This window comes from Dermacentor silvarum, chromosome 9 (assembly GCF_013339745.2).
Source record: "Dermacentor silvarum isolate Dsil-2018 chromosome 9, BIME_Dsil_1.4, whole genome shotgun sequence".
Taxonomy (NCBI): Eukaryota; Metazoa; Arthropoda; class Arachnida; order Ixodida; family Ixodidae; genus Dermacentor; species Dermacentor silvarum.
The window spans coordinates 32,975,348-33,002,303 of NC_051162.1; the positions used below are offsets into that span (position 1 = coordinate 32,975,348).

The following is a 26,956-nucleotide window of genomic DNA, read 5'->3' on the forward strand; positions in this document are numbered from 1 at the left end:
CGATCAGAGCTGAATGCGCCGTAAGAAAGTCTAGTCCAAGGATTAGGTCATCGGAACAATTGGTCAGCACTATAAAAAGGACTCGAACGTCGCGGTCGGCGATACTTATACGGGAAGCACACATGCCAGTGACGGCAACAGTGTTGCCATAGGCGACGCGTACGGCTCGTGTAATAGTAGGCGTGACAACCTTCTTGAGTCAACGACCGAGGTTAGAACTCATTATTGACACCTGGGCACCAGTATCTTTTAACGCCGTCAAAGGGACAACATCGACGTGAACATCAAGTAAGTTCTGGTTCGAGGGGAGCGTCAATAGAGCATTTCGACAGGACGACGATAATGCGGCACTGCCCCCAGGAGCTGCATGGTCTAGGTTTCCGTCCGGGAGGGTCCATAAACGGTCGGCGTCGAAATAGCAGCGTGACTTGGGCGACGGGTACCGACGGCGCTGAGGTGACGGCGAGCGAGCGGGACGACTGTCATCGACGGATATGTCAGAAGTACCAGGCAAACGGCGAGGCGAGTAGCGGCGAGGGTTGGCATATGGGCGAAGAGACGGGGAAAAGTAGCTCGAATACGGGGACGTCCTGGTGGTGCGGCAGTGGCGCGCGACGTGGCAATTCGGTGGGAACGGAAGCAGATTGGCTTGTCGTCTGCAGTTCTCTACTCTGTAGGGCTGTGGTGTCTGGGAGGGGAATACAGATCGCCGCGAGACGCAGCTGTCGGCACCGGTCTGGCGTCAGGTCGGGAGACAGAGGAGGCAGCAGAAAAACTGAGGTTGGCAAATTCTTGCCGCACAACCTCCTGAATGAGGGAGATCGCTGGGGCTGGTTGGTCAATGGTGGGGTGAAATGGGCTTGGATGGAACGGGGCAGGACCTGCCGCCTCGAGCTCGCGGCGAACAATACGTGTGACGTTCTCGTAGAAGGGGGTGAAGCGGTAAGGTCGACGCACGACGACGTCGCAGCCGTGTTAGGGAGACGGGAGAACTGTGGAGTCACGCGGCGGCTTTCGGCGAGCTCAAAGCGACGGCATTCCTTGACAATGACGTCGATGGTGGACACTTTGTTAAAGATGAACAAGCTGAACGCTTCCTCCGCGATCCCTTTTGGAACGTGGCCTACGTTGTCAACCTAGACCATGTTCTCGTCGACTTTCCGGCAAAGGGCGATCACGTCTTGTATGTACGAGACATACGATTCAGTGGAAGACTGTACTCGTATAGCAAGCTCTTCTTCTAGCCAGCTGCCGACCAGTCGGATTTTCAATGAGGTCGCGGAGCTTTTTTTTCCTTGAAAGCATTCCAGCTAGACATCGCGTCCTCGTGTGCCCGGAACCAGAGACACTAGGTATTCCAGCCAAATAAAAGAGGGCATTCGCGAGCATTATGGTAGTGTCCCAGTGGTTGCTTCAGCTAACACGCTCATACAAACTGAGCCAGTCGTCAACGTCGACGTTATCTTGGCCGGAGATTATGTCAGGATCGCGGGAGTGGTAACCGTGACATCCGTGACGTACGTTGTTGTTGGAGTCGCAGGAGTAGACGCAGATGAGGTGTCGTCACCAGGAGCCTTGGTGGAAAGCTGGGCGGTGCGGCCGCTGCGGAGCTCCGTGGCAAGGATGGGGAACGGCACTCTCCACCAAAATATTACTCGAACAAAGGATTATCCACTGGACAGTATTTACAGTGTATATTTACAAACGGCAAAAAATGCAACGATGGCCAATTCAACCGACAGCTGGAGAGCAAGAAGCAGTTCGTCTTCTTCGTCGGGGTGCCCGCGCGTATCGTCCACAGGAAATACGCAATGTGTGCGTATGGAGCAATGTTAATCTCCATATTTACCAAAGATATATGCACGCTATGATTTACATCTTAACAGAGACCGCTTAAACAGAAATTTTTCACCAACGCCAGCGAGAAATTTCCCAACACAACACCACTGAAATGAGGAGTAACTTCATTCAAACACACGCGTCTAGTGTGCTTTTAGCCACTTTATTTAAATAATTCTGCGCTTAGTGGCATTTATTTGAATGCACCACCGCCCGTGTCGGCTTCTGAAACACTTCGGTAGGATGGGTTACACTGTTTTCCACTTTCCGCGGGTTACACTGTTTCCACACTGTTTTCCACGATTTCCACCAGGAAAATGCATTTTCTAATTTTGTATATTTTGGATCCCTAGATGTTTAACGAAGCTCATCGCCAAGTTTGGTTGCTATCTGCATCGCATGAAACAAAAGTAATTCTCCTCTAGTATTCGCAGTGGCTGAAGAATTCTCAACAGCAACCGCGCATTCCGCGGCCGTCCTAAATCGATCTGCGTCGGCGGCTGAGCCTAGATGCCACACCTGTTTATAATTTTGTGCGTGCGTTGGTATCGCCGCTCAGTTTGCGTTGAAGCGACAGACTGTACGAAGGTAACTTCGCTAGCTGTTGCTGCTCCGCTTGCTCATGCCAGCATATTGGCAGCGAGTGTCCGCGGTCATCGAGTGTGATGCGTTCATGCTTGTCTGTGCACGCTGACACCATGCTTGTTAATATACATGGTTAGCGAATGTTTGCAAGTTTACATGGTCGATAAACTAATATCCTTAGTTTGTATAGCTATCTGTGCATTTCGTATCGCAATCGTTGGTTCGTGTCTCGGGGGAAACGGACTTTTTTTTAGAGGTGGCCACGGAAAAAATATATCACGAAATTTTACCCCGCATAATGAACGCACCCTTCAGCTTTGCGCGTATCTTCCGGGAAAAAAGTGCATTCATTATGCGTATAAATATCGTATTTCTGAAATGATAGTTTCCTAAGGTGATATGTCTAATTCGTACGTACGACATCCATATCATGTTTTATATTTGATCTTTATTAATGAAATTTAGAATGCATACTTAAAACAAGCACATACATAAACCTATAAGTTTTGATAAATATCCATGCAAGGGTTCAAAAGTTATATTTCAGCCCCGCATCCCCCATAAGCAAATGGGAAACTTTTACGTCGATTTTCTGCTGTATTAAGCAACCTGTTCCAGGGAAAGTAGTAAAACTCGCATATATCGAACTCACAGGCAAAACGCAATTATTTTGGTAAATAGCGCAATGCGATATGGAACTTTTAAATAATTTTGACAATATAAAAGCACATAACATTTGTCAAAGCACTTTATTCATGAAATGGGAGTTTTCTGTGGCTTACCGTGGCACAAAGTATTCCTTAATCTTCTGCTTCAACATTTTCGCTGGCTGCGAGAACACGCATTTTTTGGCGCGGTCCACGGACTCAGAGCATCTGAGGTCACAGGCTTTCATGTTCACACAGAAGCACTGGAACAGAGTGAGCTTAACGAATCATATTGGAGGAGGTGTGTGCAGGATCAGTGTTGTTGCTCACACTGTTGTCTTCAATAGTGTAATGATTCACGACGTCAGACTTGAAGTCCTAATTCTCAAACTCCACCCTTGTAGTGGCACCTTCGTCTGCAGACGCAAACTTGTCAACAGTTTACCCATCAATGTCTTCTTGAAATGCTTACAGATCGCTCCAAACTTCGTCCAAACCAGGGGCTTCATTGCACCTATCGGAAGACTTTTCACATGCTTTTCACTGTCGTCAACGAGAACGCGGAGGAAGCCAACACAACAGAAGCAGTTTTGAATCATTTCCTTCGTAATGTCAGCACGGCCACAAGTCAGACTTCTTTTCTCTCCGCACTGAACTCAATAGCTTCCAACTAGTAGGTTAACTGCAGACTCTGTCACTTGATTCGCACCTAAAAATCAATGGCAACGCGTTGGAAAACTGCACAACCACACAATGGCACTTACTCCAAAAGCCACAAACGTGAAGGAAAATATTTGTGCCTGCGTAAGTGGGCGCAGGCCTCGAACTCCGTGGCACGCTCTGCGGGCGGACGAAAATCATGTGTTGTGGAGGGGTGCCGGCATGTCGCAGTAGACCTGTGCAGGTGCAGCGGCGCTAAACCACTTCTTCCGAAGGCTGGAGGGGGGGGGGGGGGGGTTGCACCTCGCCGCTCACTCGGCTGCCGCGCAGGAAAGGCAGCTTCTGGGGCTGTTTTGCACTCTTCGCAGTTATACATGTCGGCATGGCTGCTATTTTTGTTTGCTGTAACAATACTTTTTCCTTTATATTTTCATTGTAACTTTCACCATCATCAGCAGCCTATATTTAGGCGCACTGCAGGACGAAGGCCTCTTCCTGTGATCTCCAATTACCCCTGTCTTGCGCTAGCTCATTCCAACTATCGCCTGCGAATTTCCTAACTTCATCACCCACCTAGTTTTCTGCCGTCGCCGACTGCGCTTCCCTTCTCTTCGTATCCATTATTTAGCTCGAATGGTCCATCGGTTATCCATCCTACGCATTACATGGCCTGCCCAGCTCCATTTTTTCCTCTTATGTCGGCTAGAATATCGTTCATATCCCCGTTCGCTCTCTGATCCACACCGCTCTCTTCCTGTCTCTTAACGATAGGCCTAACAGTTTTTGTTCCATCGCTCTCAGTGTGGTCCTTAACTTGTTCTCGGGCTCCTCTGTTAACCTCCAAGTTCCTGCCCCATATGCTAGCACCGGTACAGTGCAATGATTGCACACCTTTCTTTACAACGACATTAATTTTCAACCTCCCTCATGAATCATACAATTAACTCATTGTAACATTACGGAGTTCTAAAAATTGTTCTATGGGAAACTAGCGCTGCGAGGTGAGCGCTGGTGAAAAACAGCCCTCCGCGCCGTGAGTAAGAACGCGTCGCAACTTTCATTCTCCCAAACTATACAATTACCTCATTGTAACTTTACGGGGTTCTAAAATTCTTCTATGGAAAACTAGCACTGCGCAGTGAGCCCTGGTGAAAAACAGCCCTCAGCACCGTCAGTGAGAACGCGCCGCAACTTTCATTCTCCCAAACTATACAATTACCTCATTGTAACTTCACGGGATTCTAAAATTGTTCTATGGGAAACTAGCGCTGCGCAGTGAGCGCTGGTGAAAAACAGCCCTCAGCGCCGTCAGTGAGAACGCGCCTCATCTTTCAGTCTCCCAAACTGTACAATTACCTCATTGTAACTTTACGGGGTTCTAAAATTTTTCTATGGTAAACTAGCGCTGCGCAGTGAGCGCTGATGAAAAACAGCCCACAGTGCCGTCAGTGAGAACGCGCTGCAACTTTCATTCTGCCAAACTATGCAATTACCTCATTGTAACTTTACGGGGTTCTAAAATTCTTCTATGGAAAACTAGCACTGTGCAGTGAGCCCTGGTGAAAAACAGCCCTCAGCGCCGTCAGTGAGAACGCGCCGCAACTTTCATTCTCCCAAACTATACAATTACCTCATTGTAACTTTACGGGGTTCTAAAATTCTTCTATGGAAAACTAGCACTGCGCAGTGAGCCCTGGTGAAAAACAGCCCTCAGCACCGTCAGTGAGAACGCGCCGCAACTTTCATTCTCCCAAACTATACAATTACCTCATTGTAACTTCACGGGGTTCTAAAATTGTTCTATGGGAAACTAGCGCTGCGCAGTGAGCGCTGGTGAAAAACAGCCCTCAGCGCCGTCAGTGAGAACGCGCCGCAACTTTCAGTCTCCCAAACTCTACAATTGCCTCATTGTAACTTTACGGGGTTCTAAAATTGTTCTATGGAAAACTAGCGCTGAGCAGTGAGCCCTGGTGAAAAACAGCCCTCAGCGCCGTCAGTGAGAACGCGCCGCAACTTTCATTCTCCCAAACTATACGATTACCTCATTGTAACTTTACGGGGTTCTAAAATTGTTCTATGGTAAACTAGCGCTGCGCAGTGAGCGCTGATGAAAAACAGCCCTCAGCGCCGTCAGTGAGAACGCGCCGCAACTTTCATTCTCCCAAACTATACAATTACCTTATTGTAACTTTACGGGGTTCTAAAATTGTTCTATGGAAAACTAGCACTGCGCAGTGAGCCCTGGTGAAAAACAGCCCTCAGCGCCGTCAGTGAGAACGCGCCGCAACTTTCATTCTCCCAAACTATGCAATTACCTCATTGTAACTTTACGGGGTTCTAAAATTCTTCTATGGAAAACTAGCACTGCGCAGTGAGCCCTGGTGAAAAACAGCCCTCAGCGCCGTCAGTGAGAACGCGCCACAACTTTCAGTCTCCCAAACTATACAATTACCTCATTGTAACTTTACGGGCTTCTAAAATTGTTCTATGGAAAACTAGCGCTGCACGATGAGCGCTGGTGAAAAACAGCCCTCAGCGCCGTCAGTGAGAACGCGCCGCAACTTTCATTCTCCCAAACTATACAATTACCTCATTGTAACTTCACGGGATTCTAAAATTGTTCTATGGGAAACTAGCGCTGCGCAGTGAGCGCTGGTGAAAAACAGCCCTCAGCGCCGTCAGTGAGAACGCGCCGCAACTTTCAGTCTCCCAAACTCTACAATTGCCTCATTGTAACTTTACGGGGTTCTAAAATTGTTCTATGGAAAACTAGCGCTGCGCAGTGAGCGCTGGTGAAAACCAGCCCTCAGCGCCGTCAGTGAGAACGCGCCTCATCTTTCAGTCTCCCAAACTGTACAATTACCTCATTGTAACTTTACGGGGTTCTAAAATTGTTCTATGGTAAACTAGCGCTGCGCAGTGAGCGCTGATGAAAAACAGCCCTCAGTGCCGTCATTGAGAACGCGCCGCAACTTTCATTCTCCCAAACTATGCAATTACCTCATTGTAACTTTACGGGGTTCTAAAATTCTTCTATGGAAAACTAGCACTGTGCAGTGAGCCCTGGTGAAAAACAGCCCTGAGCGCCGTCAGTGAGAACGCGCCGCAACTTTCATTCTCCCAAACTATACAATTACCTCATTGTAACTTTACGGGGTTCTAAAATTGTTCTATGGAAAACTAGCACTGCGCAGTGAGCCCTGGTGAAAAACAGCCCTCAGCAGCCGTCAGTGAGAACGCGCCGCAACTTTCATTCTCCCAAACTATACAATTACCTCAATTGTAACTTCACGGGGTTCTAAAATTGTTCTATGGAAACTAGCGCTGCGCAGTGAGCGCTGGTGAAAAACAGCCCTCAGCGCCATCAGTGAGAACGTGCCGCAACTTTCATTCTCCCAAACTATGCAATTACCTCATTGTAACTTTACGGGGTTCTAAAATTCTTCTATGGAAAACTAGCACTGCGCAGTGAGCCCTGGTGAAAAACAGCCCTCAGCGCCGTCAGTGAGAACGCGCCGCAACTTTCATTCTCCCAAACTATACGATTACCTCATTGTAACTTTACGGGGTTCTAAAATTGTTCTATGGTAAACTAGCGCTGCGCAGTGAGCGCTGATGAAAAACAGCCCTCAGCGCCGTCAGTGAGAACGCGCCACAACTTTCATTCTCCCAAACTATACAATTACCTTATTGTAACTTTACGGGGTTCTAAAATTGTTCTATGGAAAACTAGCACTGCGCAGTGAGCCCTGGTGAAAAACAGCCCTCAGCGCCGTCAGTGAGAACGCGCCGCAACTTTCATTCTCCCAAATTATGCAATTACCTCATTGTAACTTTACGGGGTTCTAAAATTCTTCTATGGAAAACTAGCACTGCACAGTGAGCCCTGGTGAAAAACAGCCCTCAGCGCCGTCAGTGAGAACGCGCCACAACTTTCAGTCTCCCAAACTATACAATTACCTCATTGTAACTTTACGGGCTTCTACAATTGTTCTATGGAAAACTAGCGCTGCACGATGAGCGCTTGTGAAAAACAGCCCTCAGCGCCGTCAGTGAGAACGCGCCGCAACTTTCATTCTCCCAAACTATACAATTCCCTCATTGTAACTTTACGGGGTTCTAAAATTATTCTATGGAAAACTAGCACTGCGCAGTGAGCCCTGGTGAAAAACAGCCCTCAACGCCGTCAGTGAGAACGCGCCGCAACTTTCAGTCTCCCAAACTCTACAATTGCCTCATTGTAAGTTTACGGGGTTCTAAAATTGTTCTATGGAAAACTAGCGCTGCGCAGTGAGCGCTGGTGAAAAACAGCCCTCAGTGCCGTCAGCGAGAACGCGCCGCAACTTTCATTCTCCCAAACTATACAATTACCTCATTGTAACTTTACGGGGTTCTAAAATTGTTCTATAGGAAAATAGCGCTGCGGAATGAGCGCTGGTGAAAAACAGCCCTCAGCGCCGTCAGTGAGAACGCGCCACAACTTTTAGTCTCCCAAACTATACAATTACCTCATTGTAACTTTACGGGCTTCTAAAATTGTTCTATGGGAAACTAGCGCTGCGAAGTGAGCGCTGGTGAAAAACAGCCCTCAGCGCCATCAGTGAGAACGCACCGCAATTTTCAGTCTCCCAAACGAACGCGGGGTCGCAGCGAGTACTTTGTTTTTACGTTTTACGAACCTGTACCTTAGCGACGTTTGGCTGTTTTTCTTATTCGTTTCTCTCAGTGTAAATATTGAAAACATTGAAGTGGCTACGACCATCGAGAACGAACTTACTTTTGAGAAACGCCCGGAAAATGTCCCGCGCAGAAAACTGCATGTCATCTGTGGACGGGCGACTGCAAGCATTTATACCGCCCATCGTGTGGTGGTACAGTTTCAAACGCATCGACTCACTGTAAGAACGCCTTGATGCAAAATAAGTCGAAAATGGTCAACAATTGCCTACGGTAAACTGCTATCTAGGTTGAGAAAACGATACCTGTGAACGACAGTTCAGTGTTTCAGTGAAGTACAATTTACGAGTGAAAAGAAGCTGTAAACGCCGTCATAATTCAAGTAAGAAATCACTTGTTCTATTCCTGCATATTTCAGACGCAAATAGTGAAAGCTCCTTTGCATGCCGAGTGACGATTTTGTTAGAGCCACATTTATGGCATCCACGGCACCATAATGGAAGGCGCGTCTCCGTTAGCGAGACCGCAACTGGCCGCACGCCGTTTACAGATCGCGGAGTGCCGGCCAACGCAGGTCTTGCTGGCAAACTGCGAGATCTGCCTGTCACACATAAGATTTCCCTGCGAGATCGCCCTGCTACACAGCGAACTAGCCAATCTACGACAGAGGACATGCGCTGGTGCAGCGTGGATACGCTACTTCTGCAGTACACACCAAGTGTTCATCGCTTATGTTCGCTGTATGATTAGCATTGTCACTTTCTTCCTTTACATCTTGTCACCAGGCATCGCTAGAAATTCCGTGGGCACGCCGGCTGGCACTAATATGATAGCGCCCCTCAATAAATGCCGGCTATATATATATATATATATATATTCTTCTGTACTAGAAGCATGTGCATATTTTTGTACTGGAAGCATAGCCCTTTTCCTTTTCAGTTAACACATATTTTGCAGGAGATGCTGTAGAAATAGTTGAAACGGCGTGCGATCGCACTTGAATAAATCCCACGTCGCCGTCACTCACGCTCGTAGTTTTCACGAAAAATAATAGACGGGTGCATTACGGCTTTTGTAGTGTTGGCATTAACCACGCAGGAATAACGACGACCTTCAAGCTGCTATTTTTACGGATTTTGCATGTCCCCCACCGCACCGCGCTGGCCTCTGTTCGTACGACTAAATAAACGATGCGCGTGATGTCCGCAAGGGGCCACTAAATGTCAGCTCCAAACTCCAGCGCTAGTTCCCCAATAAGTGATAATTCGACGTAAACGAGTTCATTATAGTTGGGGTCGACTATTACCGAAGTGCAGTTTCAAATGAACAATCTTATGAGGCAAGACTGATACAGTATTACTCTTTGGTGTCTCTTTAACAGAGTATGCAACATTAGGCTGATCACGTATTTACCTTTCCGTGCGCAGCGACAGCAATTCCTCACGTAGCTTGTTGCGGTCCTCCACTACTGCGTCCACCATCACCCTGATGGCATCGAACAGCGTTGTCACTGACATACTTCCAAAGTCGTACTTGTCGCACATTCTGTAGGCCAGTTTGCGTAGGTATTCCACGACACGCCGAAGCTCCTCCTGGTAGGAAGCGACAAGCACAACGCCTTAACCCACCGTTCATGGTGAGCCAGCGAACACAAGAAACATGTGCACAGCACTGACACAACTTAGTGGCTTGCTCCTTGAAAGGCCCCTCACTAGGCACCATTGCCAATATAGGTTATGCAATGGGAGTTGCAAGCCACCATCTCGGGAGCATTTTCACCCAAACACTTTGTGAAATTGGTTCATTATTGGGGGAAATTTTAAGAAATTAAACTGTCCCGTTGCCATGCCGTCGGCAGGCGAGCGTCACTGTCAATAAAGACACTCTCCCTTTGCCTCGGCTAGCAACTGCAAGGGGCCTTGCTTCCATGCCGAATCTCCTGGACCAAAGCCGAGGAAACAAGTGATGTTCACATCCATTTCTTTTAATTTTTTTGCCGAACCGTACACTTCCAGTAGGCACTGCACGTTCTACATTGCATGATTGACCCAAGTCCCATGGTGGTCGGTGAAGGTACAAGCAGTGTGTCTTGCGTAGAAGGATTTGCGTGTGTGACCTTAATTCTCCCTTAAAGCGCGGCTCACTTTAGAGAAAGCGCGTGCGGCCTTCTGTTTCAAATTCCGGCTGTGTTTGCACGAAGCCGTCATTTTAGACTTTGAACACGATCGGCTTCGCGTGATCTACACGCAGCACTTGTCTGTTTGCAATGCCTGAACCTGGCATGGGGCACTATAGGAAAGCGAGAGAATAGCATATATAAATGATGGCTCTAGACTACCATTTTTGCTTTGCACTTTATAGACGTGCAGCCGTTGTCGCAACCAGTTCCTTACCAAAATGCGCCTGCTTGACTGGGCCAGAAAAGGCTTCTAATTCGGCTGCAGCCAAACAGAAGGCACATACTTCATAGACTGTGGCTGTAGAATTCACATCGTATTATACGGGACTAAGAAATGAATACTGTTGACTTATGCAACCGATTACGTGCCAAGTATGGCTGCTAGAGTCATAATTTCAGTGTTTAACACTAAAGCTCTTTCACGCCAGTGACTGGCAGCGGTCTCGCGACAAAGTCGGTCGGAAATGATTGCAAATGGTCGCTTTTTGAGAAAAGCGCCCATTTCGCGCTAGTAACTCGCTGCTCAATTTTTCAGTTGCACGCCTGAAGTCGCAAAACTGCTGAACCAATCAGAAGCGCCAGAACAGGACGTCTATGTGCGCGGATAGTTAGTTATTTTATGTGGCGATGCAATTGTAAGCAGATGGCGAATGGCCGGTCGCACTTGTCGGTGTGTGCATTGGTCGCCTTCAGTCGCTTTCTGGTCAACAGTCGCAAATAGTCACGACCTCCTCAAGTCGCTGGTATGAATGATCCTTAAGTAAGCATTCCTGTGGAAACCCTGGGCACTACGCGTTCCCGACTTTTACTGGCATGGCAGTACCATGGCACCAAGCAGTCAATGCTGCGTGAAATCGTACGAAGTTTTACGAGGAGACTATGCAGTCAGAAAAATTCTGTCTTTAATATTTCTACTCGCTTCTCAAGGAAACCACTGCGTGTTTAGACAATTCAAATAACAGGTCTTCTATTGTGCTACCAAATAGGAGGAGGTCGTTGAAAAATTGTAGATGATCACTTTAAGCAGACCTGCTCTTGTCAGTGTCAGCTAGAAACTCGCAGGAGGCACAAAGCTTTACCCAAGGGGGTCTTCTAATACTCAACCGTAGACGGCTAAATTGACCGTGAGGTAAACAGTGGCAATTTAGCTCCTGTCACGATTCTGGCCAAGCCAATATAGAAAACAGCATTTTGAAGGCAGCACTGAAGTCAAGAACGATGCAGGCTACTTTGCTGACTAAACATAAAATGGTTGTTTGAGGAAACTTCCCCCATTGCCTTGTTGGCTTTACCAGGAACTAAAAAGAAAATTTATTTCACCTGTGTTCGTAGATTAGCGTTCTACATTACCAAAAATGTCCCTTGCTGTGAAAGGCTAGTTGTGGAGCAAGATAAGAATAAAAATTAGACACGTGGCAAGACTGCCTTGAGATTCCTGTACCAGTTCAGTGTGACGTCGTTGATTTTAATTCTTTCATTACAATCCCTGCCTATACAAACAATCGAATTGATCGAACGTGTTTCTACGCACTGTTAAAACATTTCCGTCGCAACTCTTCTGCTAGCACCATCATGTACGATTGGAAAGGATGACTGAAATTGATATATTGGTCCAACTTTGCAATTTTTGGTAGAGCAGAGGAGAGTGGAAAAATAGAACTTTGACTGAAGGTGTCGTCAAAACGTGAATCCAGTTCTCCTAGCGCTTCCTCATAAAAATGGCACAAAATTCGCGCTTTGTTCTACTCGGCAACATAATTCAGTGAAGACACCGAAGCTTCTGTCAAGGTGCCTAATTTTTTATCCGACATCTAGGCTGTTTTAACACTGTCTCAAAGTACAGTAGATGCGCATGAGTGCGTGCTATTTTAATAATTGTGTTTGACTAATATCAAGTGCAACTTAATTTTGCCAACCGTGGGTTGCTTTTATCCTCCAGCGGTTCAACAAGCATATGTACAAATTAACACGTGCACTCCTTCCCATTTTTGTCAGCAATCCTTTTCACTCGAACAAGAAAGTGCACAGGGTATTTCAGACCGACCTCCGACCGATGCTTGACTGTGCCAGCATTCAGTACTGTAAGCTATTTCGCAACACGGCACATTACTGCACTGACTGTACAGAAACTGTACAAATCACTAGTTCAATGCACTAGTTCAATGCACACTAGACTACCTTGCTTGCACAGAAAATCCGATCGAACGAAATAATTCATTATGAGGAGGCGTCTACATTTTCCCTGATCTGACAACCGTAGCTTCGCGAGCTCAGGAATGCAGTAGAAAACAAACCAGGTGCCTGCTGCAGTAAGTAAATACAAATGCCTCCTTTACAAACGAGAACTTACCCGTTTTCACTTTTGCAAAGCTACTGCTTTCCCGCATACAACATGGGCGTCCTTATAGTTAGTATTTACATCAACAAATTATAGTTTTCTTTCGCGTGACTTGAATTACACAAGATGCGAACTACAAGTCAGGTGCATATTTTCTATATTTAGGTTTTCTTTTTACTCTCAATATATCATTTTAGTCTCAGTACTTTCATTCGTGTTCCTCAAGGTGCTTAGTTTCACATAAGTATTCTCAAGAATTGTATGAGCACTTATTACTGCTATACATCTATTGAAAACACCAGAGATCAGCGTATAATTTTATGAATCGCGGTGTACGTGGCGGCTACTATGTATCGAAATGAAATGTTAGAACGTAAAAATACTGAAAATGAGCACATTTCTAGCAGTAAGAAAAGGGTTAATGGTGCTAGTTTGGGGCTTAGCCAGTTATTTATTGGCAAAGGTACTTTATAAAATCCAAAACAGAACTTGGAAAGCTTCAAAAATTGTTACTGAGCCCCAACAGCCAACATATGAAGAAATACTTTGAAATCCATGATGTCAAGCAAATGTATTATTGGTGAGGTGTTAGTGAAAAAATCAGGAAATAGAGCTCTCAACAGCCATTTTCCATTCTAATGATCAATCTATTACCACGAAATAGCAAAAACATAGTTTTGAAAGCATGCTTCTTAATTCTAAACTTATTAAATGTTTCTCTGTAGTGCCCCTGTAAATTTTATATTCAAGCAGAATGTGTTCTTACATTCAAGCAAAGTGCAAAGATGTGGTATAATTTTTTTCCCTTCCGCTTTGTTTTTTTCGAATTCAAGGCAGTTTCAAACCACAGAGATGCACTACAACACTCGGGCTCAAAGCTGCCGTTTTGGCACGAGCTGCCCAGAGTTGGAATACAGCCTAAGCGTAATATAGAGACAAATCTGACAGCGACATTGTTCGCCCAATGTGGGAATGGAACACTCTACTATTACACAACACATCACTACTGTCTGAGTGTCATTCATGAGTACAGTTGTACTCCAATACAGTCGACTTCCACTAATTCGACCCTGACAAGGGGCGCATAACGTAAAATGATTCCAAACTGTTTTGATTCCAAACTCCTGACGTCAAATTTACGTAACCATCGACGCAAGCATCGGGCGGTGAGCCGCAGCGTTGTCTGAACAACCCAATCAAAGACTCTCCTCGTTTATAGGAGGTCACCTTTGTTCGCTTTCACAACCAATAACATTGTCTTCATTCAACGGTTTTTCTTATCTAATTGGCTGACAAGAGGTGAGCAGCAGGCTCTCATGGCGAGGGTTTCGAAGGGGCTGAGCCAGCACAGTGAAAATAGATAACCGCATGAAGAGGGTGGTGCCGGCTTCTCCGATTGGTCCGCTTCGCCTTACTTAGCTTGCGGTGGCTTGTCGAAAATCACGGTGGCGTGCAACGGAAGGATAGGAATGCTGCTAAAACGGATCCTCAGCAAGGAATAGTTGGCAGAGCGATGTCGTATGCATGCCGAAAGGGCTCGATAACGTTTTACGGCCATGCAAAAAGGTTTATCACGCGCAAATAAATACATGCTCGCCGGCAGGTGCGAGTAGTGAGGGCCTGAGCGATCGGCGGGCAGCCATCTTCTATTCCTTTCGGAACGGGGCAGTCTGTGGCTATTCAGAAAAAAATTTCAGTTTTGTTCGGCATATTAATGCTTTTTTTCGCGTACACGTAACTTTGACGTGGTGACTTTTCGCGTTTTTGTGACGTCGCGTGACAGACAGGCGAAGTGGGCGTAGCCAGAAAACATTGTACCAATAGCAGAGGGCTAATGGTGAATAGGCGTCGAATCAGGAATGACTATTTTTCTTTTGTGCGGTTTAATCCTGCATAATAAGTGTGTACACATTATATCAGATGGGGAGCTATCACGGTTTTCGTGACGTCGCGTGACAGACAGGCGAAGTTGGGAGTGGCCCAAAAATGTTTTGACCAGTCGTGGAGGCTGATTGCAGAAATTGGAATCAAAATAGTTTGGAATCATTTTACGTTATAGCGCCCAAGGTCGGCAAAATTGATTGGGGCTCTTAAGCGGGTCGAATTAATAGAGATACCAAAAAATTGCAGGACACACAACGGATTCATTTGGCAGTACTAGCCAGAATCTAACACTAACCCGAATCTAACGCAGACCAACTGTCTGTCTACAGCAGAAAACTAACATAGAAATTACATTAAAGGCGCTGAAAAAAGTAGAAATCTAACACGCAATGAGTTCTTTAGCAAGAAAAAATATGTTGAACTCTGGTGGCCGTTTTTGTAAAGCCACTTTCGCCGCAGCACATTTGCGTTATGCAGTAAAACATATGAACTCCGTAGTCTATTGCACCGCGCAGGCAATTCTCGGCCGAATTTTATTGAAAACATTAAATGTAACGCATTACAATCGCGTAAATACTGTAATCAGACAATGTGAGCTACGCTTATTACAGAGTTTTATCGTGTCCGATATTCGGGTAAACGCAGGTGGACTGGGCGTTTTTCGTGAGGGGCCGAGGCGTAAATCTGAGCGTCCTGCATGGTTGCGCCACCTGGTGGCGCAGAACTCAGTCAGACAAACGCAGCTAATCTTGCAGTAACCAAGTGCATTTAACTTTGCTGCTGGTATGAATTTTCAGAAGCAACACGATTAAGCCGCTACCGAAAATTTACACCAGCAGCAAAGTATAATACAATTCTTCATACCAATATTAGCTCTGTGTTTGTATGACTGAGCTCTGCACCACCAACTGTATATACTACCTAGTCACCAATGCACACCCCTAAGCGTGCACGAGGTAATGTGAAAAACATCCGTCGACTGGTTGTGCCATCTACTCAGAAGTTGGTTAAATTAAAATGTTATGGCAGGTTTTGTTTTTTAAATGAAGGATGGCCCGACGAGCATATCGACCATTCATGTTGCTCATATCTCCTTTTCTCACATCAGCGGCACAGAAAGTGTGAATGGTTTCTGAATGATACAGAAAATTAAGAACTTCTTATGAATTACGACTCAGAGAACTTCGATGTTGATCACGAGGCGCCTTCAAAAGACAATAACGGTGACAAAGAGCTCAGGTTGCCTTAAGGGCACTACCTATCTTAAGGTCAATATTTATGATGTGATTTTTTGTGAATATTAAGAAGAAACACTTCTCAAGGTGTTTACAACAAATAGGCAACTAATAGTGTTTGAATACAAAGCTTGCTAATGTGTTGCTTAAACAGAAATAGGATAGGTTGTACTTTGAAAAAACACACGGCTACCGAAAAAGTTCAAAGCGCTGATGATGACAACGCAAACACACCTTCTTCAGCATGTACTCCTTCTCCAAGGCGCCCTGCTGTTCCAAGGCGCTCAGGAGCTCATCGGATAGTAGGCACGCTCGATGGTCATGGTTAACTGCACAGCAGAGAATAACTCCATCATGCAATGTGTACAGATAGTTTCATTGAGGACGCTGCCGCTTTGAAATTACAGCGCCATTTATCGTCCGGCGCCATGCCGGTACGTGGGATCGCGACGGAGAGTGCACGGCGAACGTGCTGTTGACGATTAGTGGCACGTCTTGGCGTTTTTCTGAGAGCCAACACCAAGTTTTTGGGATTCCTAAACTTCTTAGCGAGTCGTTACTATGCTTTTAGCTTCGATACAGCTGCAATGTGGAACGGCAAAACGCCTAGAGGCACTCCCACACCTTTACCTGCGATCGAAGTAAGAGGCGGGTCAAGTATGAACATTGTCTATACGTCACATACCTGCAACGTGTTGTTATTGTATTTCTAGCATTGAACTGTGTTAAAGTATCACTCATGTGACAACAATCAGAGGTGTACCCGTCTGCCATGCAGTGCGCCACGCCAACATACATCCCGATCCAGGCAACTAGCGAGGCTCTGGAGAAACACATTTTGATAGTTTTCGTGCTACTAAAATTTTCGCGGTACGACTTTCAAGTTGGGGGAGCTTAAGTCAGAGGCAAAGAACTTGGGAAATAGGGGCACCCCGCAAGGAGCAGTACTCTCGCCCATGCTATTTAATTTAGCAATGTCTAGGGTTGCCAGAAATTTGGAGAAAATTGAGGATATACATTACGTGATATATGCTGACGACATAACCATATGGAGTGCCAAAGGTAACGTAGGACAGACGGAGACCAGATTACAGGAAAGTGTATATATTGTAGAGAATACACTGAAAGATATGGGGCTGAAATGTTCGGCAGTCAAATCGGAACTTTTGGTTTTGAAACATCGTAGAAGAGATCGAAAACCAAGAGGTTACATCCCGACAGACGAGCCCAGGGTGAGCTTACACACTCACGAAGGAACTAAAATCAGGCTAGTCGAAGGAATCAAAGTTCTTGGATTCTACATAGAAGCGAATAATGCGAACTATAGAACAATACAGCATATCTCAAATAAAATCGATGAAGTAATTAGGCTACTAAGGAGAATTACCAATAGACACAGAGGCCTGGGGGAAGACAGTGCTTTGAGACTAGTTCATGCTTTTGCTCTCTGTCATTTCACCTATGTTGCTGGATTATTAAAATGGACGCAGGTAGAACTTAACAATCTTAACACGATGATTAGGAAGCTCATTAAAGCTACCCTAGGAATACCGATTAACACTGCAACCGAGAGCTAGATGAGTCTAGGGGTGCACAACACAATACAGGAAATTGCGGAGGCTCAGCAGCTTGCGCAACAGGAAAGATTGGCAAAAACACGAGCCGGCAGGAATATACTACAGGCCATAGGGGCAGAGCTAAATAGGTCAAGGTGCCCACTGGAGGATGAAGTGGAGTTGCGAGCTGAGATTAGGGATCTGATTAGAACCACCCCTCTCTCTAGAAATATGCATCCAGAGCACAATATCAAAAGGAGAAAGGCAAGAGCTAAAGCACTCTTGCGGGAGATACAACAGCAGAATCAACAGGTGGCTTTCGTAGATGCTGCCTGGGTGAAAGGGAAAGAAGCATATACTGTCGTAGTAGCAAACATTCAAGGGAAGGTGCAAGATACCATCACTGTATTTACCAAAGATTCCATGGTGGCGGAGCAAGTGGCAATTGCTCTAGCCATCAGGAACAATAAATGGACTTTTATTTACAGCGATTCCAAAGCTGCTATAAAGGGTTTCTATAAAGGCTACGTGGCCGCGGTTGCAGCTAAACTTATTGAAAACACTATGAGTATGAGAACTGAAATCCAATGGTTTTCTGCGCATATGGGAGAAGTGGACGAGACCCGGGCTAACCTCAATGAGGTTACTCATGACTTGGCACGAGGACTTGCTAGCCGTGACAGTCACAACCGAGCCGTCCACCACCAGGCCGGGGAATTTAGAGATCATTTATTAACATATAACGAGATTACTAAACACTACTATCTAGGACGCAGACAATTTCCATTGCCACATTCAAAGCTGAACAGGGCTCAGGCAGTTTCAATGAGACTATTACAAACAGGAACTTATCCCACGCCGTACCACCTTGATAAAATGTATCCAGAAAGAGAGGTCAAGAAAGATTGTCATGCGTGTAATGGCATCATTGGGATCAGACACATTCTCGCGGGATGCCCTGCGACTCTCACCAACCCTGAAGAAGAATGGCTCCATTGGAAGAAGATGCTAGAGAGTTCATCTTTTCAAGATCAGCTACGGGCTGTCCAGAGGGCCCACGATGTCGCTGAAGGGCTGGGCCTAACGGTGCCATCGTGGGAGCGGCCCGCCTCGACTTGAAATAGTCGAGCCTCAGGACTTTTGTAAATAAAAAGTTTTCACACACACACACACACACACGACTTTCTAAGCATTGTTTACCTGGAACCCGGGCATTAAGTTTTAGAAAATAAAGAATTGTAAAATAACCGCCTTGCTGAGACGTTGGTCTTGGTCTTGCAAATTACAATGCTGCTTACTCAAAGGTGGATCAGCATGTTATAGCTGCCAACTGCTTGCGTTCCGCCCTCAATAAGGCGTGCAAACACCGACGTGCAATGAGCGTGTAAGAGAAAGCCCAACGTCTCAGCAAGGCGCGTTTCCCACAACAGATCATTGCCTCTGTGCTCGAAGGCACAGAGGCAATGGTAAGTATTATTTTCATGCGACAGATGCTGCGACACAGTTCACGGGCTGCTAGCATCTCTCGTTTTCCGACATGACCGGCGCAAAAGCCTGAAAGGTTTCTGAATGCAAAAATGCAAGAACCTCTTATGAGCTCATGATTCAGAGGACTTATAAGTTGAATGTGAGGTGCCTTGAAGGGTCTATGACACCAAAAATTAAAGATAGCATATATTGTCTGAGGAACACGAATTATCTAATGAAAATAATTAGCATGTCATTTTTAGAGCAGTTTCCCGAATAAAAATTTTTAGCGCGTTCAGCAACCTATCACCAATAAATAGCATTTGAATATAAAGCCTGCTATAATGTGTTACTTATACATATATTAAATTTGTTGCACTTAAAAAAGACACAAAGCACTAAAAGAACTAAGCAGCTAACATACTTCGGCTATTTATTGTGTAGGTTATGTTAACCCTCTTCAATTATTCAAGCTGGGCAGTGCAATATAATCATGATATTTACCACACGGTATCTTAGATAAGTCTGTTTCCATAACGCATTGTTCGAGCACCCGGCTGAAAATCAATTGGGATCTTGATAGGCAATCGGGAGCTATGCAGCTGTTCTGCCTTTGACCCGCGCAGCAGGACCAAGCTCACCTGTGTCGGCACGCAGATGCTCCACTTTCACTTTGAGCTTGCCTAGGCTGGTGCACAAGGCTCCGTCCGCGGCAGGTGCCTCCACAGAGGGGCGTAACTGCAGAGGTTTGAATGCGTCAGTCAAGCGCTTTCATGTCTTCGGGCGTACACACTGCGCAATATTGCAGCAACACAAAAGCCCGTACAAACACATTGCTGCACCAGAAATACACCTGTCAGACCAGCAGCGACAGGAAAAGCCTGCAGTTCTTTGCATTGCAGTACAGTTTAACCTCACTACAAGTAAATCACATGCGACACTGATACGTTTGTTTTCGATAATCTGTTATGTCTATGTCTGCTATATCACGGTATCACTGTATTATGGGCACTAGCCCCTTAAAGAATGCATTACTAAGCAATCTCGTTATATTGTCGTAAGTCCTTCTATTGCTTTCAATTGGTATTGTCATTATCTATTTGCTCAAGCTTAATATTGCTGGATTTCAGTGATGGAAGCAGCAATTGGTGTTTTGGAGCTGTTCTTTGGCCAGAAAAATTCGCTGTTTGGAACAAAAACATTTGCTGTTTGAAGCAAGGGAACAATGCTTTGGAGCAGTTACTTACTGCTCTGGTGCAAAGAGAAAGCGCCACATGCAGTTAACGGAAGAAAACTCGGTATGAGTTAGTACTTTATAAAAAATTGCATTGATTGTGTATTATACTAAAATACAACTTTTGTCTTCAAGTTGCGGTTGCATTTTCTTTTTTATTTTAGAAAATGACAAAGCAAAATAAATTTTAAGCCGAAATCACAGGTAATTCTGCATTTAAATCACAAGTTCATTCCTCCCAAGCTGTCATTGGCTTTGTCACCCTTTTAATCTGCTAAACTAACATCCACTAGTTGATACATACAGCGGCCCAATTCATGGACGCTATTTTTGCTATTGTCTTCGCAAGCATATATCATAGATGGAATAGCGTCGGTGTTGAGTAGCTCAGCTGCCCGTGTCTACTTGACCCGTTTTCTCATTTTTTCTATGTCCGGGCTTCTTAATCGTAATGAAATCCGCCATACACAAAGGCGCGTCGAGCAGCTGAGCTGTGCCCTCACAGAAACTACACACAGGAGATGTAAAACACTAATCGAAGGGGTGTAGACACTACTAATGAATCAAGAAGCAACCGCAGATATCTAGCACTTGTAGTAGCGAGAAATTATGTGCCACAGAATTGCACGCAGTGAGAAATAGGCATCAATAAGTGAAAAAAAAAGTCTAAAAAGTTCATTTTAGCCAACCAGCTCAAGTACTGCATAATGCCTGTCGCTGATCATTTTTTTACAGCGTAAGCTGTTATGGTCTCATTTCAATAACCGTTTGTGATCGCGATGGTGTCCGCCACCATTTCCGCCGCAGCCGCTGGTGACCTTAATCACTATCGCCGCAAATGCGAAAAAAAACCCCGCTGCGCGGGAGTCAGATACATTACCACTGAGCCACGCAAGCACTTGCTATTAGGCAGCGGGAAAATGCTCTATAAGCGCACCCTAGGCAGGCGCGCAGGCGCAGACGACGAGGTGCGATTCAGAAGAGGAGCGCAATCAAGACGATCCCGAGCCTTTGCCAGTATGGTGGCACGATCTAGTTAAGGTGTCTGGAACCCAGCGTGCGCAGGTGCATACGAGGAGATGCGATGCAGACTAGGCGCGTAATTACCGCAATCCCGAGCGTCCGCCAGTATGGTGGCTCCATCTAGGTAAGGCGTCTGCACACGCAGCGTGCCCGACAAATAAGTTGCATATAGCAATTGCACGCTGCATGTAACTGGACCTGGTTAACTCAAGCAAGCTAGGTGACTATTTGTCAACAGCCGGTTTTGAAGATTCCAATAAACAATCATCATCGTCAACAACAACAACTTACCGTGCCACGGGTCAAGAGATGTGCGCCATGGCTCTTCGGTACACGTTATGGCGTCTCCTCGCAAGGTACGAACCGCTGCTGAAGAAGCGAATCAGTAGACTGCTGTGCAGAGAGCATTACAATCCTCAACTCGCCGTCGACGCCGGGCGGACAGTTCAGATCGTTCTCGGCAAAACGAGGCGAAGAGACTTTGCCGCTAAGACCCTGCCTGCTGTGCGTGGTGCCGAAATCGGAGCTACTCTTCAGCTGCTACACCAGCTTACGCTGTGACTGTACTCCATGTGCCGCGCAGGCCTGTGACATTTTGTACCTGCTCAGACTCCATGGTCATTTGTGGATCCATAAAAGGAAGGGGCTCCCAGGCTCCCTGAAATATGCTCATAAACCTCAGCGCCAACAAAGTTGAACGTGTTTCTTTTGTTTTTTTCTGTCTGCTCGAATATTCGGTGCAAGTTCGTGCCGGGGCAGGCGTGGCGCAATACATGCGATAAATGGCCATTCGGTGCAGCATTTAGCAGCATTTCGTTCACGGTGCAATTTGGCGCAGCCCTTCAATCAATGGCGTGTTCATCTTGTTCCTCTCTTACACATTATCCTTTTATCCCCAAGTGCATTCTAAAGATTAAATATTCGAGCCTTTGTGTAACTGTTTTCTTTTCACAAGTAATTTGTTTATACATTGCTTCTTCTTATTAAAGGCACCCTGAAGCACCCCTCGGGCTTGGTGATAAAACACAGGCTGCGGATAACATACGCTGCTTTTCACGCCTCGGCCAAACTTTGCAGCCGTGCACGGCGTGTGGATCTCCCAAGCGGAATGCGAAGTCGCCTTCCTTTCGAACGCTCGCTTCTAAACAGAAGGGTGCTCCTCACTCTTTTTCTGGACGCTTCATTCCGCAATATAGCAGACTCCCATACGCGGCTGCTATTGGCCAAAGCTGACATCAATCAAGAAGGGTGCTTGGATCGCGGAGCTTGTTCCTACTGTTACCATCTGTATTGATTGGCACAGCGCAATAAACAGGCTGGACTAGGCGAAAATAAGCTTTCGAATTTTCGTAATAATTGCGTAATTCCGGAAGAAGTCGACTATCGTCTGCTCCCGCTCGGCTGCGAACACTTGCGTTGGAATTTAACTTTGGCCACCCTGCTTATTACTGTTGCAGCGCTCGGGTCTCGTTAATTTCGACTAGTTTTGAACGCTCAATCAGCCTCGAACCACACGAAACTTAAGGTGAGACCACACGTACGCTTGCCAGCGCACTCTCACTCCTAGCTGCTGCCTCCTAGTTAGACGCCTTGCCAGGCTTCGCTTCGTACTTATCGAGCTATTAATAGCGCTTCTATAGGCCCAGTATCATATACAGTTGCCAACTGATTTTTTGCACACGCTCCACTATTCGGACTTATTCGTAGCATTTACACGGGCCTCATAGAGCCAATGTGCAATGGCGACTGGTATGCAGGATGCCAAACGATGATTTATACGATTTCTCCAACTCAATGAAGTAAAGTCATGATGGATCATTACTGTCATGAACGCAGTTTTAATTGTTTTGCAATGGGGATGCTTGCCTAGCAGCACTCGATCTAGAGTTTCAATGGTAGACCGAAACAAGTCTAAGGGAACAATAGCGAAGCGGGCGAGCAAGCGTCACTTGTCTTCTTCTTCCTTCACCAGCACCGTGGCCCACTGCCTTCAGTACAATCACTCCCCACCGAAAGAGGCGCCATCCTGGCGACCTAGGGGCAGAAGAACACAGGGGGGTCGTGGCACTGCTTGAGGCGGGAGACGTGGACAATTTCCGGGCCGCGACGACGCTGGTCGGAAGACGCGTCCATCGGCTCGATGAGGTAGTTGACTACGGATGTTTGTCGCACTACCCGATAGGGACCGTGGTACATGGAATGCAGCTTGGAGGCCAGGCCCGGTGGAGTAGACGGCACCCACAACCAGACCAGCAAGCCGGGAGCAAAGGATGTAGCCGTAGTGGACGCATCGTGGCGATGCTTTTGGCGCCACTGGTCCTGGGATGTGAACGAGCGAGCGAGCTGGCGACATTCTTCGGCATATGCAGCCGCTCGGGAAACAGTCGTCGACTCCGAAGCATCCGGCCGGTAGGGTAGAATTGTGTCCATTGTGCATGAAGGTTCGCGTCCGTAAAGAAGAAAGAAAGGTGAAAATCCAGTAGTGCTTTGCGTTGCAGTATTGTATGCGTATGTGACGAAAGGCAGAATCCGATCCCAATTTGAGTGGTCAGATGAAACATACATGGCCAACATGTCGCCAAGGGTGCGATTAAAACGCTCTGTCATGCCATTAGTTTGGGGATGGTATGCCGACCAATAGCCACTCAATGCCGGTATGCCGACATTGGATGGTATGCCGACGATAGTCAATCAATAGCTAATCAATAATCGAACAATAATCAATAAATTTGGGCAAATGCTGCGGATGGGTTGGTGGTGCTTAGGCTAGCCCAAATACGTAGCCAATACTTCGCGATAACCAATCGATAGCCTATCAATAGCTAGTCAATAATCGATCAATAATAAATAAATTTAGGAAAATGCTGGGGCTGACTTGGTAGTACCTATCTTAGCCCAAATACGTAGCCAATACCTTGCAATAGCCAATAGAGAGCCAAGCAATAGCTAATCTATATTCGATCAATAAGCAATATATTCCGGAAAATGCTGCAGCTGACATGGTAGTGCCTAGCCTAGCCCAAAAGCCAGGGCAAGCTAGATGCCCGTCAGCTCCGCTGTGTCTCTAGTATTGCGTCTCCAGTGCAAGCTACGCTAGTTCCTTTTTTTGTGTGTGTGGTGAGCCCAAGGCGAAGCGGTCCCTAAAAAGCTCTCAATCTCGCTTGTGCAAATATTACATTTTGAATACGAAACAAATAGTCGGCTATTCTATAAGTATTCGATTTAAAAATTCACTATTCCAACTACACAGTCTAATATGTGTTACTGCTCGTCTATAAGAGATGACCTGCACTCATTCAAGCCTACAGGCCGGAACACCAATGCAAGAGGTGTTTGCTGCGAACAATTATGCTGCCGGTGAGCCATGGTGGTAGCACCGGTTCTTGTATGAGCGAACAGTGTTGATAGCTTTTGGATAATGTCCAGCCAGACTATGCAGATACGTTGGCTATTGATAATGTTCAATAGCCTGGCTAGGGAACAAGATTTTAGGATCTCTAGTGAACCTCTAGAGTCCGTAAACGATTACGTTTATCTAGGCCAATTACTCACAGGGGACTCTGATCATGATAATGAAATTCACAGAATAAAATTGGGTTGGAGTGCATAGGGCAGGCATTACCAAATCCTGACTGGGAGCTTACCACTGTCGTTGAAAAGAAAAGTGTACATTCATTCCACTGGTGCTAACATATGAGGCAGAAACTTGGAGATTAACAAAGAAGCTCGAGAACAAGTTAAGGAGCGCAGAAAAAGCAATGGAACGAAAAATGTTAGGCCTAATGTTAAGGGACAGGAAGAGAGCGGTGTGGATGATAGAGAAAACGGCGACAGACGATATTTTAGTTGATATTAAGAGGGGAAAATGGAGCTAGGATGGGTAACCGGTGGACCATTAGGGTTACAGAACGGATACCAAGAGAAGTGAAGCGCAGTCGAGGACGACAGAAAACTAGGTGGGGGGATGAAGTTAGGAAATTTGCAGGCGCAAGTTGGAATCAGCTAGCACACGACAGGGGTAATTGGAGATTGCAGGGAGAGGCCTTCGTCCTGCAGTTGACATAATTATAGGCTGATGATGATGATGTTGATGATACAGATACCTGGTTTGTCATGTAGGTCATGAAATAGCCGCCTACGTCTTGGTGCTCTCATGTGACCGTTTCGTTAACTTGGTATGTAACTAGAATGGGTTCGGACGTTGGTACTAAGTAAAGGAAACATTAAAGGATGATGGTAGAAGTCAAAGTTATGAGCATGATTCTGCAAAAATGACAATTACTCAGCGAAAATGGTTAACACTCAAAAACCCCTTGGATGGGTTCAGACGTGAGCACTAAGTGAAGGAAACACTAAAGGATGCTGGTAGAAGTCAGAGTCATAAGCCCGACTCAGCCAAAATGACAATGACTCAATGAAAAATTGGTTTCCTTAAAATTGCACGTCCTCTTTTAAATATGCTCCCTCAGAAGTTCCACATGGAAGCCCCCTGGGACCACTTCTTTTTAATGTGTGCGCAAACGATGCTTACTCAAGTAAATAACGACATTTCTATTGAAATGTGTACGGATGTACGCGGCGACGGGGAGCCGCTACTTATCCTGGGGGAAACATCGGCGTTGCGGAAATAGGACTGGGTTGAAGGACGGAAACGGGTGCTCTCGGGACAGCGGTAAGGGGTAGACAGCGTTCGAGGGTCCGAGGACCAGCGGGTGGCGCAGTAACGGTCGACGTGGCCGATACGGTGACAAGTAAAACATATCGGTCGATCGTCAGGGGTTTGCCACGCGGCAGGGTAGCGATATCGAGTAGCGAATCGCTGCTCTTGATAGGAAGAGGGCGGACGCCACGAAGTTTGTGTTGGGCTGGCAACGGTGCACACAGAGTGAATGCCCATGTTGGCGAGCTTCTGCCGGACAATGGCTTGAACGAATGGAGCCGTAATCGAGCTCAAGTCACCGGCGGGAACTGGAGCAGGGGTCATGGCTTCAAGTTCACGGCGTACAATAGGTATCAGCTGGTCTGGTGGAACTGACGGCTGTGCAGCCTTGCGGTCTTCGCACGAGGACGTTGCCGCCGTGTTGGGAAGCCGGGCAAATGAGTGGCCAATGCGCCGGCTTTTACCCTGCTCAAAGCGCCAGCACTCGTTGATAATAGCATCGACTGTAGAACAGTTTCTACACACTAAAAGGCTCAAGGCGTCGTCGGCGATCCCTTTCAAGATATGCCCAACCTTGTTGTCCTCCGACATCTCGGCGTCGACCATGCGGCATAGCGCTAATACGTCTTCTATGTACGCGACGTAAGATTCAGTAGCCGTCTGCGCACGTGACGCGAGCGTCTTTGTCGCGGCGATCTTCCGGCCAATGGGCTTCCCAAACAATTCTCGGAGATTTTCTTTGCAGGCATCCCAGCTCCCAATCTCAGCTTCGCGATTATCGAACCATACCATCGCAGTGCCTTTCAGGAAGGAGATTATATTTGCCAACATCATGGCAGGGTCCCATCGCTCTTACTAACAACTTCGTACTCCGCCAGCCAGTCTTCAACGTCCGCGTCACCGGAACCTGAGAACGTGCCAAGATCCAGGGGGTGCACAAGCACGACCATTGAAGTGGCAGGCGCTGATGTA

General features: G+C 46.4%; 1 protein-coding gene across 1 annotated transcript in view; it reads right to left on the minus strand.

Moving 5' to 3' along the window:
• LOC125940185 (uncharacterized) overlaps positions 1-26,956 on the minus strand; it is a 94,727-nt gene that overhangs the window by 56,318 nt on the left and 11,453 nt on the right. The window contains exons 4-6 of the mRNA XM_049655976.1: positions 19,709-19,805; positions 16,279-16,373; positions 9,822-10,000 (exon numbers count right to left, since the gene is read on the minus strand). Coding sequence (XP_049511933.1) covers positions 9,822-10,000; positions 16,279-16,373; positions 19,709-19,805 — 371 coding nt within the window. The remainder of the gene's footprint in view (positions 1-9,821; positions 10,001-16,278; positions 16,374-19,708; positions 19,806-26,956) is intronic.